Here is a 21,890-nt window from a genome sequence, read left to right as displayed (position 1 = left end):
AACGATATCCACAAAAACAACAATAACAGTATTGGTCTTGACAGACTCATGATTTATTTCTATTAAAAAAATGTTTATTGCAGAATTTCTATGGGGAAAAAAGATAAAATAAACAAAAAAGAATCTTCAAAAGTGTTCTGTATAAAAAAAGGCAATGGACCGGAGTAGGATTCACACCCTGGACCACTGATGGTTATCTAATGTCGTTTGAACCTGAGCTATGTGGTCAGCGGTAGCATTTCACCCAGTCACTCTTCTGTTACTGTAGATCAGGAAAATTTCGTCACAGTTTTCTTTTATTTTTTTCGCCCTCGGCAATAAGAGCGAAATCTAATCATGACACTGAGTATTACTAAAGTATACATCATACCATATCTCGTAATTACTTAGTATACAACATGCCATATATCGTAATAACTTAGTATACAACATACCATATCTCGTAATTACTTAGTATACATCATACCATATCTCGTAATTACTTAGTATACAACATACCATATCTCCTAATTACTTAGTATACAGCATACCATATCTCGTAATTACTTAGTATACAACATACCATATATCATAATTACTTAGTATACAACATACCATAAATCGTAATTACTTAGTATACAACATACCATATATCGTAATTACTTAGTATACAGCATACCATATATCATAATTACTTAGTATACAACATACCATATATCATAATTACTGAGTATACAACATGCCATATATCGTAATTACTTAGTATACAACATACCATAATCGTAATTACTTAATATACAACATACCATATATAGTAATTACTTATACAACATACCATATCTCGTAATTACTTAATATACAACATACCATATATAGTAATTACTTAGTATACAACATACCATATATCGTAATTTCTTAGTATACAACATACCATATATCGTAATTACTGAGTAAACAACAAACCGTATATCGTAATTACTTAGTACACAACATGCCATATATCGTAATTACTTAGTATACAACATACCATATATCGTAATTACTTAGTACACAGCATATTATATATCGTAATTACTTAGTATACAACATACCATATATTGTAATTACTTAGTATACAACATACCATATATCGTCATTACTTAGTATACAACATACCATGTATCGTAATTACTTAGTATACAACATACCATATATTGTAATTACTTAGCATACAACATACCATATATCGTAATTACTTAGTACACAGCATATTATATATCGTAATTACTTAGTATACAACATACCATATAACGTAATTACTTAGTATACAACATACCATATATCATAATTACTTGGTATACAACATACCATATATTGTAATTACTTAGTATACAACATACCATATATCGTCATTACTTAGTATACAACATACCATGTATCGTAATTACTTAGTATACAACATACCATATATCTTAATTACTTAGTATACAACATACCATATATCGTCATTACTTAGTATACAACATACCATGTATCGTAATTACTTAGTATACAACATACCATATATCATAATTACTTGGTATACAACATACCATATATCGTATTTGGTTAGTATACAACATACCATATATCTTAATTACTTAGTATACAACATACCATATATCGTCATTACTTAGTATACAACATACCATGTATCGTAATTACTTAGTATACAACATACCATATATCATAATTACTTGGTATACAACATACCATATATAGTAATTACTTAGTATACAACATACAATATATCGTAATTACTTAGTATACAACATACCATATATCATAATTACTTGGTATACAACATACCATATATCGTAATTACTTAGTACACAGCATATTATATATCGTAATTACTTAGTATACAACATACCATATATCATAATTACTGAGTATACAACATGCCATATATCGCAATTACTTAGTATACAACATACCATAATCGTAATTACTTAATATACAACATACCATATATAGTAATTACTTAGTATACAACATACCATTTATCGTAATTTCTTAGTATACAACATACCATATATTGTAATGACTTAGTATACAACATACCATATATCGTAATTACTTAGTACACAGCATATTATATATCGTAATTAATTAGTATACAACATACCATATATCGTAATTACTTAGTATACAACATACAATATATCGTTATTACATGCATATGTGACGGGCGAAATTTAAGCTTGGTGAATATAGGTTTTACCATAAAGGGTGAATATCTGACTCGGGGCGAAAGTTTTCTGTATACAGTAAATCTAAAAGGAAAGAAAGGGGATGTAACTGTAAGTACAAAATACTATAGAGGAACTCTCTGGTGTTTTGGTTGTGGTGGGACCGGGATCCTTAGATTTATAAAACATTAGTTTGATTGTGTATGTACATGATAATGTATCTCACTTCCTAGTCCTTTAGTTCTCTCAGCTTTAGTGCATTGAACATCCTTATTATAAATGAAAACATCAACCATTGCCTGCTATATAGTAACATGTTAAGTCCTTTTTTATATAAAAATAGCCTTCCCACTTAGGGCTGTAGTGATTTATCATCATCGTGAGAGCTGATGTCTTGGTTGACGGATGGTGGTTTGTACTCCATGACTTCAGGGATATGTCAGATCATTGTCAATGTGTTGGAGAGGGAATGTTGGAATTATTACATTATCATAAATATAGTTATAAATTTGATATAATATTTGATGCTTTAATGTAAGGAAGATTAATAAATAAAAAAAAATCTCTGTACTCTACCAAAACAGTTAATGGTAGGCAATGTTTTATTTAGCATTGATATTTGTCTTATTATCAAAATAAAATTTTGTAACCTGGGCACATGTCTTTATGTGCTATCTTTCCCTAAGCATGTGTAGTGATTGTTGAGAAATGTTAGGTGGTCTCTTTGGCAGCCTTTGTCTCCCGTAAACATTAGTGGATGATAGGTGTGTCTGAGATATCGGGGCAGAAACATCAGTCGGTGTTGCATCACTGCAGGAGTTTAACCTCAGTCAGTGTCAAACATATAAACCACTTGACTCCATTGATCCTGTGCATGAAGTTCCCAAGCTGTCTCAAATGCTGTCCAAATATTTGTCTCCTATATCACACCTACTGAAGAGACGATTTCTTTCCTGCAAAATGTTATATACTTATCTAGCTGGGTAGGCTAGAGCAATAAGGGTAAAGTGTCTTGTTTGTGGAAACAACAGAAATGGTACTGTATATTTGAAATGTTTGTGGGTATTTTCTTTCATGGTTTAAAGCCATTTAGATAGTTTTGTGGTATAAACTGTGTGGATACTCCATACAATGTATAAACTGCATGGATACTCCATACAATGTATAAACTGTGTGGATACTCCATACAATGTATTAACTGCATGGATACTCCATACAATGTTTAAACTGTGTGGATACTCCATACAATGTATTAACTGTGTGGATACTCCATACAATGTATAAACAGCATGGATACTCCATACAATGTATAAACTGCATGGATACTCCATACAATGTATAAACTGCATGGATACTGGACCATACAATGTATAAACTGCATGGATACTCCATACAATGTGTAAACTGCATGGATACTCCATACAATGTTTAAACTGCATGGATACTCCATACAATGTATAAACTGCGTGGATACTCCATACAATGTATAAACTGCATGGATACTCCATACAATGTATAAACTAACGGTAAGTCAAGTATTTCAAACAATTTTGTTGTCCACCAAAACCACGATTGTTTTTACACAGGGATTATTTCATGTTATACAGTACCTTGAGACAGTTTTTACTGTAGGTGAACATTGTCGAGGTTAACATTGTCGAGGTGAACATTGTGTTGTGAAACTGTTCTTTAGCTGTATTAATATTTGTGTACGACTATAATACATTTGTAACTCGGTTACATAATATACCTTCCCTGCTGTTTGATGTAGGATACCCCCCACACTATGTGACATTCCTGTACACAAGGGAAAATGTTTAATGTCGTAATTATAGAGTTGTATGTCTGAAATAACAATCCAAAGATCAACTTCACAAAGTGTTTGTGTACAATAAGTTCAGAGTGTATCAGAAAGGCGTTGGTGTATGCCACGAGCCCTTTTAAGCAAAGAAATTCACCCCTTTGATTTTCAATAATTCAGATGTGTGTAAAAGACTAGTGTTAATTTGAATAGAACCTCAAGTAATGTTGTACCTAGTGGTGATTAAAGCTGATGTACGTCAATGATTTATTCATGTTAATTGAATATTAAACCAGATTACTGTGATTGATACTGCATATCAATGTATACCACAGACAGGAGCGAGGAAACTGACTACACCGTATTCCACCATAATGTTACTACAAGGAGGAAGTAAACATTAGTAAATGGTAGACTACAATATGTTATAACAATTGGTTTGGATATATATATATAAAGTATAACAATGCATGGAGATTTATTTATAGAATATGTATTGAATGAATACATAACAGGGATGAATGTTTTATTCATCATTTACCTTCAAAGCAAGGAATCTAACATATGATAGTTTCTAATAGGTTGTGGAACTTTTCAGAAACCATTACACCAGTAGTAATCTAAAGGGGAATGCCCCGTTTGTTTTGAACAGATCAAATGTGTGTATATATCCTAATCAGCAGTGGCTGTAGTGTGGTACACAAGCAGGAAGTTGTCCATCTCTTTGTGTAAAAGCCTTGATTGAAGATTAGGTACAAGGTTGTATTATACAGGTGATTCAGGTGAATGTATAAATAGCTGGCTAGATACAATAGGTATTGTTTAAATATTGTACAGGTGCAGTAATCATGCACATTTGTAAGCTAATGCAAAGTGTACTGAAGACATATTTTGAAATATTTATATGAAATATAATATAATTCATTTCACCAAATAAGATTCCAATCCACTTTCAGCCCCCTTACCCCCAATCCTTTTCTAGTCCATTCTTTCTCCATTTACTGACCTAACTGAAGTGTATTATGGATTTATTTTGAGAATTTTGGAAGGTTCTGCGATCGTTCAATTTTGGCTGCAAAATTTTGTTCAGGTGGATGACCTTGAACCACTTTCAAGGTCACAGGGTTTAAATGTGAGAGAACCTGTAAGCAACTCCTTCTCAATAACCAAAATGCCCAGGCTGATGATTTTTGACCAGTATCATTCTGGGGTGACTGGCTACAATGTCTGTTCAAAGGAATGACCTTGACCTACTTTCAATGTCATAGGGGTCAAGTGTGTTAAAAGCTTTTAACAGGTTTTCTGGGGAAAAAACAGGAAACATAGGTTATAATGTTTGTCGTGTAGCTTAATTTAGCCCATTCAAATATATTTTACCTTGGCCTACTTTTAAGGTTACTGTTGTGAGGTTAATACCAAACGATCATGAGGGATACAGTTCTATTGCGCCTTTTGTTTCCAAATGGCAAATAGAATAACTAATATTTTGTACTTATTTTGAGTTTTGACATTTAGAATTTGAGCTTTATATATGGGATAATTACTTAAAGTGGCNCCCCCCGAATGAGAATCCAATTTTGGTCTCTGGTCTCTTTTGTGTAAAACTAGGGGGAGATAATCTAGTACATAAAAACCATTGGGGATGGCAGCAAGTCTAATGTAATGTTACAGTGATAAATGGTTTGATAAGAAACCTGTGGGAGTTTATGTTGCTTTGATCAAAGGTCACACCGAGCCTGACAGTGTCACGGTGTGGTCACAGCTGTGTGATATTGTACAGGGCAATCTGAGGTGTTGTGGGCTGGTATAATTTGTAAAGCTGCTTATAAGATCAGAATAATGTCAGCAGTTGTAATAAAAGATTTTAGCCTTGTCAACAATACTATCTTTATGTCAAACGTCTTTGTCTTCTGTCGGTTGTTTATGATATCAAAATAAAGATATGAGTAAAATGAAGAAGTGTTTCTGTCATATTCTGTATATTTATTTTACACTTCAGTGATAATTCTGTAACAGGGAAGAATATTTAATGGCAAATTTTCTTTTAGTGTAAATAAATATGTACAATATAGATGACAACAGGTGTGACAATACTAACTGTTATGTTACCTTGTGGTATGGATGCTGACAGATCTGAGAGAGGAACGACAACATGTGTTCTGTGCTCCATCTTTTATTCAGATAGGGGTGCCACACAACTATATACAGAGTACCAGAGCCAAACAGGAGTTAAAAATAGTTGAGGGATTCCAGGAGGTGAACACCCCCATCCCTTTTTGTGCATTGACAAAGGCTGAATAGGACAGTCATCTGCTGAAAGAAGCGAAAGGGGTTGTGGGGATGCAATTGCCCCCTTGCCCCCCGCAGGCTATGGCCACAGTTTAGTTTATGTACTTCTATAGAATTGTTTTGAGAAAACCTATGTCAGTGCTTTTGAGAAGACCCCCACAGAATTGCATGTATTTTGTTCATGCCAAAAGCGATCATCTCATTTTAAGAGTCAGGTGACCAAAAAGGCCCAGGGGCCTCTTGTTTTATCATCAATTTTTAAATTGTCAACAGGTATTAGCTTTCAAAAAGAAGCAGATCCTATACACTGTGTTGCTATATGCAGACAATTACAGGCAAATACGATCGTAAATGTTTTGTGGGAGGTGCCATAATTTTACTGAAATTAATTTTTCATTGAGAGCAATATTTGTTTGACATTGTCAAGTACAATAAAAGAACGAGAGGCAGAAATGCCGTCATTTCTATTATATTGATAAGGTCATAACTCCTTCATTGTTCAATTATATAGTATTTCAGGATGTTATATTGTAGTTATATTTTTTAAAGCAAGATTCAAGTTTATCGTTTGTTTTTTGTCGTAGTAGATACCTCAATGTGTGTTTACGAGAATGTACAATAAAAACTCTGCCAGGTCTTAGCCTTCAGCGATTACCTGAGAGAACTTCATTTAGCTTGGTAGCTTGTATTGGCTAGGATTTTACCTGTAAACAATGATTTAGTACTGGGTCACTGGGGTCTATTTCATGAATGTTTAGCATCATCTGATGAAGAAATTATTGTAAATGACCTTGCATTGAATTTCCATAATATTGTCTCAGCACTAGACTGAACATAAAATTTAGCATTAGACTGAACTTTAACACTTACAATAGACTGAACTTAGAATTAGAATTCAACACTTATACCAGACTGAACTTAGAATAAGAATTCAACACTAATACCAGACTGAACTTAGAATTAGAATTCAACACTAATACCAGACTGAACTTAGAATTCAACACTAGACTGAACTTAGAACTTAACATGAGGCTGTACATGGGATTCAACACTTGACTGAACTTAGAATTCAACACTTGAATGAATTTAGAATTCAACACTAGACTGAACTTTAAGTTCAACACTAGACTGAACATAGAATTCAACACTTGACTGAACATAGAATTCAACACTAGACTGAACATATAATTTAACACAAGACTGAACATAATTTAACACTAGACTAAACATAGAATTCAATACTAAACTGAACATATAATTCAACACTAGACTGAACATAGGATTCAACACTAGACTTAACATGTAATTCAACACTAGGTTAAACATAGGATTAGGATTCAACACTAGATTGAATGGCATATCCAACATTAGAATGAATTTGAATTCAACACTAGATTCATTTTGGGATTCAACAATAGCACTCTATCTTGAAAGATGACGAAAATGGCCACAGATATGTGTTTTACTGCTTGAAAGAAAGTTGTATTAACAAGAGTTTCTGGGAATCCCCCTGGAACTGGTCATTTGTTACTTATGATGGTGTGTAATTATGAAGCTCTTGTCACAAAAGCTTGTTTAAGGAGCAGCAGCTGCTACAGAATGGTACATAGCAACGACATGTCAATATAAGTCTATATATAGACTTATATTGACATGTCGTTCCTATTCTGTAGCAGCTGCTGCTCCTGAAACAAGCTTTTGTGACAAGAGCTTCATAATTGGACATTCGTCTGAGCATACACACAATAAGTTTTCCAGTTTTAGCTTTGAAAGGAAATAAACCCACACAGACTCTTAATATATTTCCAAGAACTATGGAGGCAATTGTTTTCTAGAAAAAAAATACAAGATGTAAGTTTGGTCTGTTTTGTGAAGTTCTTGTCAGCGTCAGGAAAGGAGTTCATTCTAATCACAAAGTGATATACATCTGTCTTGTCTTACTAGCTGTGTGTTACGGTCGTACATTGTTTGGAGGTTTGGGCCATTAAATGTTTCAGGCTGATTGAACAGGTTACCATAAACACTTAAAAATATGTGAAGCAGAAAACTGTAGTAATTAATTGTGTTGTAATACAATTATTTGTAATACAATTATTTGATAGATTTTGACAAAGTAATGTTTTAATAATTCTGACAAAGTAATGTTTTAATATATAATCTCTACTGGGAAGCTTCTCACCCTAAATTCTGTACCTTCTGTTGCCATGGTTTATAGAGTATAAGATTATCTTTTTTTAATCTAAAGCATTATACAACATGTATACAACATAAGCACAACCAGTAATACTGTGAAAGTCAGCACAATTATTAGACTCAGAAGGACTGACTTTTAATTGAAATTAACGTCCTATTTTCAATGAGGACTCAATAGCTAAGAATGTAACAAACTCAATTTTTCCTTTGGAGGAATACTTTTGGATAAGAAACAGGAACATGGAGGACAGAGTCTCTAAAGACATTATATAAACTCTCCTGTGTTGTTTTGTCTTGTTTCCTTTTGTAATTACTATCGTCATTGTTTGTGATTGAAGTATCTAGAGAAATCAGAGAATACCGACCAAGAGGTTCTCCGAATACATCCATCGGCATGGGTATGTCACATTGGTGGACAGTTCTACTGGCGTCTTATATCTATTATCTCTGACTCAGCTAGACAGAATTGCACTTTGTTATTTTACTAGCTTTATTTCTATTAATCATCTGACCATGGGGAAATAATGTTCAGGGATTAGAGTCTGGTTCTGTTTTTAATGCAAGTACCATTGTTTTGTTGTTCCAATAATGTGCCAATACTTAATTAAATGTGTGAAAGTGTTGCAGTTGTAATTTGCTTAAATCAGCATTGCTGACCCTAACAGGATAGATTGTTGGTCAAATGTCCAACATTGCTGACTAAAAGGATAGATTGTTTGTCAGATGTCCAACATTGCTGACTAAAAGGATAGATTGTTGGTCAAATGTCCAACATTGCTGACTAACAGCTAGAATAGATTGTTTGTCAGATGATTTCCTCGAGGTTGTCAGCTGAAGCCTTTCCCTGGCAAAGGGTGTGGTCGCAAGGCAGCGGAGGATTTGAGTCTGTTTTCCTTCTCCTAGATGGACTACCCTCCAAGGTTGACGAGCCCCATCTGCCTGAGGCTATCTGGTTTTGAGTCGCCTGTGGCGCTCGCCTTCACCCCTTCTCCAGTCAGTTGAAACAGTTCCCCCGGGTTTACATATGATAACCACTCGTGAAGGTTGGAGTTGGACTTTGGTTGTCAAAGGCTGTTTGAGACGCATGCTGAAATGAGCATTTTCATGGAATTGGGAGCCTATTTCCCTACTCCACCCCTTGGCTTAACAACTTTTGGAACCTAGAGCTTTGGTCAAATGCACAGCATTGTTGATGCTACCAGTATGGATTGTGTTTGTCAAATGTACATCCATGTTAACCTTGACAGGATAGATTGTTTTTGTTAAGTCTAGCTGCACTGACCTTGCCAGAAAAACATGCTAACCAAAATATATCTCAAACTAAAGGCAAAGTCTGGCACTGTTATTTCTGTCTCTGATTGGTGGATTTCCATTTCTGCTGATTTGTGGGTTCTTTGGTCGAATGTTGTTGTGCTGCGATCGGGTGATTATTTTTGTCACTCCATCGGTTAATTTTTAATAGAATTGTGGGCATGTGTAATGGAGTCTGTAAACAGTCTGCTGCTATAGAAAACTCATTAGGCCAGGTGATCAATACATATGCTATGTTTTATAATAATTCTGTCAGTTGCATGACAGTGCCTTATCAATAACATTACGGAAATGATGTAAACAAGTCGAAGGATTGTTTTGCCGGACGGCTGAAGGGATTGTAAGGCGTGGTGTTAGTATCACTCTTCACGGTAGAATTGTCACCCCGTTTAGCCAAACACGGAAGTGACTGGCAAGGTCAAGATCAATATCACATTACTACTCAATCCGTATCACGATGTTTAAGTACTTACAGGTGACTGTATATGTCTGATATTATGTTAACATGTACTTTACTTATCAGCCAATGGTCCCCAGTACATAGAGGCTAAAATGGACCCCGTAACAAAGGAAGGGATTTATTTCAGAGATGACCCTCACCTGTAACATGTTTTAACAAAGCGGTGGGCTTATTAACAAGCTTGGGCTTCTTGCTGGTAAAAATGGATTGACAGAGGGAAGACATATTACAAAGTATGGCATTCTTCTTTGGAAAATCTATTTGACAAAACGAAAAATTAAACAAGCATGTGTTCTAACTGGGAAAAACATTTGACAAGAAAGTAGCTTTATTAACAAATGTGGAGTTCTTACTGGTAAAATCTGTTTGACAACAGTGGTTGGGTTTAATATAGATATTAGCTTTTCATCATTAAGTTAGCCATGTTAAAATGTTAACACAATTTATTCGAAACTAGATGTTCCCTTCACCACATCTTCACACGGCCACCGTTACAGTTGATAGGAAGTAAACTGTAAGGATAGTGAGATATATGTCAAGGTCATGTTTAGCTGATCATACAGAGTTCATTCACACATTGAAAATGCTGTATGAAAGCTGAATCAAATGTATAGTGCTCTTATTCTAAGATTGTGTGATTACTATACTTATACGGTGTATTTATTTTGAAACATATTGCCTGTTAATGCCTTCTCCCCTGGAGAATCGAAGCTGCGTTTTCCCAACTTCATCTGGTTTCCCGATTACTATGGTCCATGAAGAACGTAGTTTCTGTTAATTATTGTGTTCTAAGAATATATACTTACTTTCTAATTTTGTGAAAATGCTACTGTAAAGAAAAGATGCAGGTCTCTATGAAAATACAGCAAAGGAAACCCAGGGATGTAATCTTATTCAAATAATTAGGTGGTATATAATTAATACATGTAAATAAGATAATTGTTATTTTTGTGTCTATATGTGGATTATTTGAGAGCTTAAATGTAAAGTGGTATAAACATGACCTCGAGTTGTTTATCCCATGTCATGTTTAGAGGAATCAATCTCCCTATCTGCGTAATGTTCTTGTTATTGACAAATACATCACCCAAACAATGTTAAAGCAAAATATCACATGCACAGAGCCATGAGCAGTGTAGTACCATTGTTTTAGATTGTTTCTCAGCAAACAACATATCTGTTTAAAACTCAAAATGAAATATAATTTAGTGGGAGATGTTCTGCTTGTCAACAGGAACATTAAGACTTCATGCAATATGTGTAACACTGACAATTGTAAAAATTGTGACCAATTAAAAGTATTTTGTGTCTGTGTGGTTACCAGTGAATGAGCACTCCCACCTGTATATAAAGTGCGTAAACAGGTAGTACCTACAGGTAATACAATGATAGGTACGTGCTCAGGTGTCCCACTTCCTGATTCTCTTCTCTGTGTTCTTTGTACTTGTGCGGGTACCCTGAACATAAAACATTAAAATCTGACATGCAATTTTATGGTACACACATGCCCACATTGTAATGTATACAGACAGATTATTACGCTTATATACCCGTACAGTAATATGGATTTGTTTACCCTTTCAATACTTGAAATTGCATTTTTTTTCCATTTTAGTTTTTTCGGTTGGTTTATATAAGAAAATAACTCAATGTTTGATATGTTGAAGTTAAAGTTCAGTACAATAGTAAATTTTTTTCAACTTTTATTTTTTTTGCTTGTTTAAATAAGAAGAAAAATTCAATGTTATGTTATACATGTTGAAGTTAAATTCCTTTGGCAAAACTCCACCTGTGTATATATCGTGTCTGACGTGTATCAGGTTTCAGGGAAGGCTAGGGTTTTTAGTCCCCCACCGGTTCACCGGTAGAAATCATTACCGATGGGGGACTATGTATTGCCTTGCAATACTTCACCTTGAATTTCAAGATGTCATGTCCCAGCTACTTCCAGAGACAATAACATTTTATCTGGTTTGAAGCCCCCAGTTACAAGAGTTATTTTCCTCTAGTTTCAAGGCATGAGTTACTTCCCCTAATGTGTTAATTGCCTTTGATTTCAATTTCGAAGCTTTTTCCCTGTCAAGTAGTACTTATTGTTACCTATGTTCTACATGGTTGAATCTTTCCTCATGTCCGAAGTTACTTTTCCTGATAAATACGATAGGACTTTTGTCTCAAGGCAAGGTCAAATCTGAACCATACCTTCTAAATGGTGAACCTTTCCTCCTAAAATTCCACTATTACTTTATATCCTTTTACTTATTTGTTTTAATTTCCTTCTTACTTCACTTAATATTATTGGCATGGTTCAATTGTGAAAACAAAAGCCAATTGTATTTTAGTTTATGTGGATTGCAAACAGAAAGGAGTTATTTGATATAACGATCGAGTGGCGCAGTGGATAGCACGTTCAGCTTTAACCAAGACAGCCGGGGTTTGATTCCCGGATCAGACATTAAAAGGTATGGGGTCGTCTGCCTGCCCACATGGGTATACTCCTGGTACTCAACTTTTCTCACACGTCAAGGTTTCCTGCATGCTACCATCTGGGCCGACAAGAGAGATTAATACAAGTTGATATAACTTGATTCATAATTGTTGTAAAATAAATAAATTGTGTATTTTAAAATATATGAAGCCTTGCAACAATAGGAATATGTAACCAAGTTTCAACCAATGTTAATTAAAAGGTTGTTAAAAGTCTGGTGCTATGAGGAAATTGTTTGGGTCCCCGGATATCTGAAACTTCTTTTCTTAAAATGATTAGTCAATACCTTGGTCATTTGTTCCAGAGTTGGTTTGGAGGGGTCATACCAAGGAATTGGGTAAATCATTAAATGATTCAGTCTCCTTAAAATATTGATTAAATACAAAAAAGTAAGCAGACTGTTCTACCTAATCCAATTTTGATTAACAAGTGTGTGCCTTCCTTGTAAGCAGATATCCCATTTTATATACAGGAATACAACAGAAGGTGTGTTTTAGGTTTTTTCGACCACAGGAAAAGTTTTAATTTCTTGGAATATCTTTCTAAACAAAGGATTTTTTCATATGAAATATGCAAATCAATCTTTTATAGACACCCATTCTTTCTATAATCTGAAAAATATATTTGGAATACACCTACGAGATTTTGTTTGTGAATTATTACCTGCTATTTCATCATTTGTGTAAATATATAATCACAAGCCATCTGTTCGAAGTCTGATAAACTTAACCACAAATTAACGCCAAACTTTCATGTACTTAATTTTTAAAAATACTACTTCATTATGAACAGTCATTGATTGTAAATCGGATCAAAATCATCATCTGAAAGGGAAAAACAAAAAAACGTTTACTAAATTTCAGTTATTTCTTTATAATATTGATTTGAAAACTTAAGGTGATGTCTGGTTAAGCTTGTCAAGCTTTGAAAACTGGCTCCTGAATATCTCCAGGTTCACCTTGATATGTGGCATTTAGAGTTTAAGCAATAATCAATACAAGTGTAGGTAAGGTTCTATATACATGTCATGTCATTAGGTAATATTTTACATGTTCAGAGATACAAAAATTATCTCATCCTCATGCTGGTTTTGAAGGGCACATTCTAAGCTCCTTTGAAGAAACATTTCTAAATTGATCAACAGTATTAACTGTAGCAAGTGCATTTGTTTGTTACAATATTATCAAAATGAATTTCTTAAAGAGAAATAATGATGTCAAGAACTGGTGAATAATGGAGTCGGTGATTGTAGGGAAAGCTTTATCTTGCTGGCGTTGTAATTACTACGGGATTGGTTTTGACCTATAAACCAGAAGTTAGGTATTAATGGAGAAAAAAGTGAGTTAAAAATAAGGCAGGTAGTATAGCTAGGGCAGTATTGATTCCCCATCCCAGTCGGGGTAGGTGGAACTGTCGGGAGTAATATCTACGGTGTGGACCTGTTGTACCATGAGCAGTTTCACAATTAATGTTTGGTTTGTAGGTGGTGAAAGGGCAATACTTCACCAGTGTAGTCAATAGCATTGGGAGTTTGGGGCAGTGAAGAGAAAGTTAAATGGGATGCTATTTACTGTGACATTCCAACACTTCCCAGGTTAACAGTGTACCACGTGCACTGATGAAAGAAAAATACCTGGTTACAAATTGGTAGAGCACACATTTGTATGATAACTGTACCGTTACCGGTTTCGACCTAATAAGTGTCCACTGCACTTAGCAGTTTTGGAAAATTAGAATGATTGCAGGACTTCCAAAATTAAATACCAATGATAGACACTTTCTTTCAAGCTAATTCTGACACTTAAAACAAAGGGATAGGATACTTGGATCAGAAAACAGATAGGGATACTTCGAAGGGGTGGGGTTCTTATTTGGTCAAATATATAGTTTATTGAAATTTCTTTATAACAAACCCCAGGGCAGGGGACCTAGCAATTAATATTACTGTTGCCAAAGTTTTTTTTATAAAGTTTGGTGTTATTCATATGATTCCTTGATAGGAAACAAAAGCATGACTTACTATAAACTTGAGTTAGCATAACATATGTGTTCTGTTGCAAGAAGATTGAATGTGGCATCATAGACAAAACAATTGGTGAAATGCTAGCACTCGCATCGTATATATATGAAAGAAAATACGGGGGCTGAACAAGAAAATATGAATTTGTGTACTGATTTGCATAAAGAAATGCGTTCTTTATCAAAAATCATTTATATCCATAAAAAGTAGAATCATTATAGGGAAGTAATATACACAGAAAATGAACGACTATTTTGGTTGTTTTGATTTCCATAATGATAACGAAAGATTGTTTGCATGAATGATTGAATTACAACATTTACATATATATTTGTATATTGATGAGTATGTAAGATAGACTCTATGTGTATATACTTATGTAGAGAAGCGAGACTGGGGTGATAGCCGTCAACTAGGTAGCTCAATTAGTTCCAAGCATTCATCTAGAGTTTGGAGGTTCCAGGTCTGAATCCTGGTGTCCCCATGCATTTTCCCTATCTTGGTCGAAGACAATCCACTTAGGGCCGTGATAGTTAAGACAGATCGCTGGAGAACGATATCTACTACACACAAGGTTACAGTACATTGTGGCAGAGGATTGCATGTTAATAGAACCAGGCTATATATATTAATACCAGATATATCCCACTAATGCTAGGTTACATGTCCCCAGCCTCCCATTGTCTTAGATATGTCTAGCGTGATGCAGGGATGAGGACACTCGAACTAGTCATTTAGACCTCAACAGATGCTATCATAAAGTTAACATGTCCCATCCTTCTTGCCGTGCTGATCTTCTTAGCTTTTTCAATATTTAATCGTTAAAATAATGAAGCAGCTGTTATTTTAACTTGTTTGAATTAATCACAATTAATTGATCCATGTGATCACTGTTAATTTTTCTGTTCAAATTTTCGTTTCTAGAGTTTATTTCAGAATCCAGGGGTCTCAAATATCTGAAATTTCAGTTTATTTAACAAGTTCCTAAGGTCAAGGTCACTGTGACTAAAGTTAGAACGGGGGTATACTGTTAAAGATGCATTATATTGCTCATGAGACATATATGACTTTAGTTTCTATTCTGTTGGTATAATTTGTAGTTAATGACCCTTAGTGGATGGTCTACATAGTGTTAAGGGCATATAACTTGGATCCCAAAATCCAAGATGGCCACACTGACTTCTGATTGGCCGAGACCTCTTGGACTTTCGTTCCGTTTGTCTGGCTTTGTAAATACTTGGTGGTAAATAGTACTTGTTGGATTACATGTGTGTAATACCATCTCTCCCATATTCCAGTATCCAAGATGATCAATGTGGCGTCGGCTCAATGATTATGGGAGATAGAAATGGTCAAGCACATTGTGGGGCCAATGCCGACCTTACTGAGTTCTAGTTCCTTCTTTGATGCTTGACCACAGACTTTTGAAGTCATAAGATCAATTCATTGATCCATGTTTCTCCCACCTTGGGAAAGACACAATCTAATCCTGAATATGCGTCAGCTTTTTATGCAGCATAAGTAGGATTGTGTTATCAATTTTGTCACACCGTTCACGTGCCCTTGATGGTGCGGTGCATTTGGTTCACCATTATAACTTGATTTTTATGATAAGAAAGCCTAGGAGAAAAATAATCAATTACTTCTGTGTAATGCAGACGGAGAATACTCAACCCACCGGACAGGAATTTTGAAGTTAGCACTTGGCAAAGCCTCATTCTAAACTTCAAAAATCTTACCCTTGAGTTGAGTTTTTCTCTGTCTGCATCACACTGGAGTGATAGGTACTATTTATCATTTTCGATTTTGTGTCATTATGCATTAGCCACAATAGCCGTGTTACCAATAATGGCAAACACATAAAAACAAAGACTCGTCAGACAGTCCGGATGTCTAAGGTGAACAGACAGTGAAGATATTTATTTCTCCAATACTGTACGGGAACATTCCCATCTTTGCTAGATAAATCTGTCTTTACCTATCCGTGTAAAGAACACCTCCCACACTTCTGTAAAGGTCACTATTGCATCATCACTTTACGCCACGTAATCAGGGTAACGTCGTCAATTTTGTTGCACATAATGTGCCGTACATGATGGCGTGGTTCACTGGGTTCATTATTACAATTTATTTTTATCGTAGTTAAGTGCGGAAGATAAAGAATCTATCACTACAGTCTCCCGTATGATGTAGACAGAAAATATAATTCCTCAGTATACGATATTGAACTTTTACGTGATGCTTTCTATTAATCAAGATTTAGTTGTAAACGTTTGATATTTGTAACACTATTATGTCCAACAAGAAGTGCTTTGTGTACATACTTACATGTATCTCGTCTTTTCTAGTACAGTTGTGATATATATTTCTTAACTTACATGACCTCTTTATCTGCTTAATTTATTGTAGCCTGTAATATTAAGCTGTATTCGGTTCAAAATTATAGTTGTATAATTTAGAAAAGGATTGCGACCACTCTAATAACAGTCTTTGTGATGATTTCGTTGGCAATCAATTGGTTCTTAAATTTAGTGTTCTTCTGATTTGAGGTATATCTTCCGTAAATGGAACAACCAACATGTTATTGACTACCTCCAATATTACGATGGTGATGTCACAATATTATAATGACATCACGACCATCGATTGCCAAAGTTATGATCTCGTAACACACAATTTACCATGGTAGGTTTATATGATTACAACATAGAGCAAACATAAATACGTAGTTCTGAAAACTTCTATGACCTTTAACCTTGGTTATTTATTATCATTACAGGTTGGTTCAGAGGAGTGTCCCTCCACCAGAAAGGACCAAAGGTAGGTAACTCTAGATGGGACTTCTCTGGACTTCTTTAGACATCTACATTTTCAGCGTTCTGATACTTACAATGTTTGATCTTCCCTAATACATAGTTTATCCTTGAACAACATCTTACTTTATACAACGTAACCTGGTACAAACCTCTGGGTATCACTTCCGTAAATCTTAAACCCCTTGAGACAATTTAAAGAAACAGTTTTATACTTGTTTAGAACATCTACTTTCAATAAAAAAAAAACAGCTTTGTGGTTGAGTGGTATTTACTTTTTGTTGCCCCAGTTTATATCGGCCAACATCACAATTGAGGTCGGTGGTGTTTGATTTTGTATCAACATAACCACTTATCTTTGAAGTATGTGGGTTTCATAGTTTTACAAGGTTATAGTATACAGCAAAAAATGGATCAGACAGAAAATCGCCCTCTCTTAATTTCTGTAAAGCTAGTTGGTTCTTCATTTTCAAGTAGATGAGCAGGAAAAAAATGGAGATCTGTTAACTGGCTGACTTGAACGTCAAATGAATTGTCAGGACCTGAGAAATTAACAAGTATAATAATGGGTTTTTAAATTTGCGTCAATCGTCACCAAAACTGGGGAAAGACCTGAAAGAACGTTATAGGACTCCTATTCTCTCAGAATGTAACAGACTTACTTAGTCATAGTTAAGGCATTACCACTGGTCATCTGTGGCTAACAGCCCTGACTGGTCAGCCATCCTTTAGATATTACCACTGGTCATCTGTGGCTAACAGTCCTGACTGGTCAGCCATCCTTTAGATATTACCACTGGTCATCTGTGGTTTAGCAGCCCTGACTGGTCAGCCATCCTTTAAACATTACCAATGGTCATCTCTGTCAGCTAACAGCCCTGACTGGCCAGTCATTCTTTAGACATTACCACTGGTCATATATGGCTAACAGCCCTGATTGGTCAGCCATCCTTTGAACAGTACCACTGGTGTGGTTAACAGCCCTGATTGGTGACATTACTACTGGTCATCTGTGGCTAACAGCCCTGATTGGTGACATTACCACTGGTGATCTGTGGCTAACAGTCCTGACTGGTCAGCCATCCTTTGAACAGTACCACAGGTGTGGTTAACAGCCCTGATTGGAGACATCACCACGGGCCACCGGCGGATAACAGCCCTGACTGGCCATTCATTCTTTAGACATTCCCACTGGTCATATATGGCTAACAGCCCTGATTGGTGACATTACCACTGGTCATCTGTGGATAACAGCCCTGATTGGTGACATTACCACTGGTCATTTGTGGCTAACAGCCCTGATTGGTGACATATAACCACTGGTCATCTTTGTCAGCTAACAGCCCTGGCTGGTCAGTCATTCTTTAGACATTACCACTGGCCCGGAATACGCATCTGAAATCAATAGGACATTGGCTGGTTATTGACAATTGTCAAGTAATACTGACCAGAAGTGGTTTGTCACTATTTGCTCCTCCAGGGGTTAGAACTTCTGTACATTTAGTGTCCCTGGTGATATATCAGTAAGCATTTATTACTGTAACTGCCTAAGCAAGCTGGCATAAGTTTGCCTGGTCAATGGTCATCAACAACATCAATAGTTATAGGTCTTACTAAAATTATACCATATCACTGGTGATATCGTGTAGGTCCATCATTGATTTGGAGTAAAGTAAAACATACCCAGGACATCATATATATTAATAGAACCAAAGTAAGGTCAGATAAACAGAACAAGAGTATGAGCCCATTTTAACATCCACTAAGGGACGGAATGGGTAAACATGTTACCCGTCCCCCTGACTGCCCACAGTATTAGCTAGAGTACAATTGGGTGAAATGTCTCTATGTTTTTTGCCAGCTGACTCAACATACCTAATGCTTAACTGAAAAGAAAATGCAATTGCCCGATATGACTATTCCATGTAAAGGTTGATGTGATAAGTTGTTTTGGACAATATCTTTGCACTGTATGCCACTCTAACGATAATGAAACATCTTTTTTTACTGAAATACCAGAAAAGGTAATGTTGAAATATCAGTTATTACTGAAGTGAAATTGTTGCTGAATCATTTCAAAAGCTCATAACACTGGTGCATTTAAATATTGCTAAAACAAGATACATGTTTACACCAAAATCAAACTTTATTGTACTTATTTAACTCATTCACCCTGAAGACACATTTGAACTCTTCCAATTCAAAAGTTGGAATAGTTCATTATGAAACTTCAGGGGTGAATGAGTTAATAGTGTGGGACTATTGATGTTTACTGATTTATAGATGTGTATTGTTGACTTTCATTTTAAGAAGTCTGGAAGCTGTATTACAATGGTGAGTTGCTTGATCACCGAACACTTACTCTTTGCTAGGTAGACACAAATTGATCAGCGAGGAGGTTAAACATACGCACAACAATAAATGGGATGGAGCCATAGTGCAAAAGTCTCAGAGTAAAACAGGGAATTGAGAATATTTATGTTTCCCATTATAAATTCATTTACTATTCAATACATTTTCGTAACACATAATGTTTAATCATTAAGCATATGAGCAAGATATCTGATATGAATCAATACTGATATAAGCCATTATATGTTCTATCATATTTCTATTAGAAATCAAGTATTCCGTAGTTGTTTGGCTATCTGTAATAGTACTGAAGCCAGTCATTTGTCAAACATGATGCTTCTCTTGCTAGGCTACACTCGGAATTAGATTTAGTTGCGATGGAGTGTCTTATCTGCCGAACAAGAAGTTCATTTCCCGGAATTGAAATTTAAGTTGCTGATAGCATTGAATTTCTCTACAGAGTGATATCTTCACTTGTACTGGGTACTAAGGGAATTCTACGTTCACTCAACCATAAAACATTATTGTTAAGGATCCCCGTACCACTGCCAAAATCTGTAATAAAGTTTAAGGATCCCCGTACCACTGCCAAAAACTGTCAAAACGCATTAGAAACTGTTTTACGTCATAACTATAACTTTGGTAGATAATTTCTAGAAATAAAGCTATATCTAGTGGAAGTTTTATGAAAAATAACAATAGAAATGAAAAAAACCCAAACAAGATCAAGGACAGTGTTCTGGGTAGAAAAATGCAACAGTCACCAGATCTAGACCCGGATTTGAACCCTGAACCCACAATAACCTTGATATCATTCTAACAAATTGAGCTACATATGGTCAATGGTAGAACCGGCTGTTAATTGTATAAGTGCTAGTTATATCCAAAAATACAATTAAGGGGAGGTTACTGAGTTTACGGGAAAAAAACTACAGTGGAGTTCTCTAGTTTCCTACAGAGGGACAGGGATCCTTAAAAAGAAGGTGAACTGGTTGTAATTCAGCAATAGGTATCTTAAGCCTGTATAAGATGTTTTATGATGGTGAATTATACAGCTTGTGGTACAGGTGTAACAAGGTTGATATAGAGGTATGCTTTAAACATATATCAGTTGTAATCCAGAAACTATATATCTTACTAAAGTTTTCTATGCGAGTGATTTTAGAAATGTGGGTACTTTTGCTTGGTCAGCATTATTTGAATTGTACGCTTTCATATTATAATCACTTAATGTTTAACTTTCCGTATACTTTTAGCCTTAGTTTGCCAGTTAGTGTGCTGTGTGTGATCTGAGGCTGCTTATACTTGGTTCAACAAATGAAAAACACTAAATACATTTTCTAGTACTGTATGAGTAATTCTTTTACTTAGACCTTCTAGGTCACCATCTGGGTCAGAATGTAGGTCACCATATTGGTCACAATGTAGATTACCATCTGCGTCACAATGTAGGTAATCACCTGGGTCACAATATAGGTCACCATCTGGGTCACAATGTAGGTCACCGTCTGGGTCACTGTCTTGGTTACACTGTAGGTCACCATCCAGGTCACAGTGTAGGTCATCATCTGGGTCGCAATATAGGTCACCATCTGGGTCACAATGTAGGTCACCATCTAGGTCACAATGTAGGTCATCATCTGGGTCACAATGTAGGTCTTAGTCCATGTGAAAATCTGGGTCACTGTATGTAACAGAGTTGGTGATGTCTGTCACAGTCTGGTTCACTATAGCTCCTTTTTGAAACCTATGTTTTTAGGTCACCTGAGCTTTGCTCAAGTGACCTATTCTAATCGCTTTTCGTCCGTCGTCGTCCGTCGTCCGTCGTGCGTCGTGCGTAAACTTTTACATTTTCAACTTCTTCTCAAGAACCAGTGGATGGATTTTTTTCAAACTTGGTCAGAATCATCCTTGGTAGATGAGGCTTCAAAATTGTAAAATTGGGATTCCTACCCCAACCCCTGGGGCCAGGGC

General features: G+C 35.5%; 1 protein-coding gene across 9 annotated transcripts in view; it reads left to right on the top strand.

Moving 5' to 3' along the window:
- The window catches only part of LOC110460550 (dedicator of cytokinesis protein 4-like), a 154,779-nt gene that overhangs the window by 22,436 nt on the left and 110,453 nt on the right, over nt 1-21,890 (top strand). For 8 of the 9 annotated variants that reach the window (XM_021513521.1, XM_021513525.1, XM_021513522.1 and 5 more), the window contains exons 3-4: nt 17,531-17,571; nt 19,875-19,898. In XM_021513521.1, the coding sequence (XP_021369196.1) occupies nt 17,531-17,571; nt 19,875-19,898 (65 nt within the window). The remainder of the gene's footprint in view (nt 1-17,530; nt 17,572-19,874; nt 19,899-21,890) is intronic. The other variant, XM_021513520.1, reaches the window with a different exon arrangement.

This window comes from Mizuhopecten yessoensis, unplaced genomic scaffold, assembly GCF_002113885.1.
Source record: "Mizuhopecten yessoensis strain PY_sf001 unplaced genomic scaffold, ASM211388v2 scaffold10431, whole genome shotgun sequence".
Taxonomy (NCBI): Eukaryota; Metazoa; Mollusca; class Bivalvia; order Pectinida; family Pectinidae; genus Mizuhopecten; species Mizuhopecten yessoensis.
This window is presented reverse-complemented; position numbering and strand designations above follow the sequence as displayed.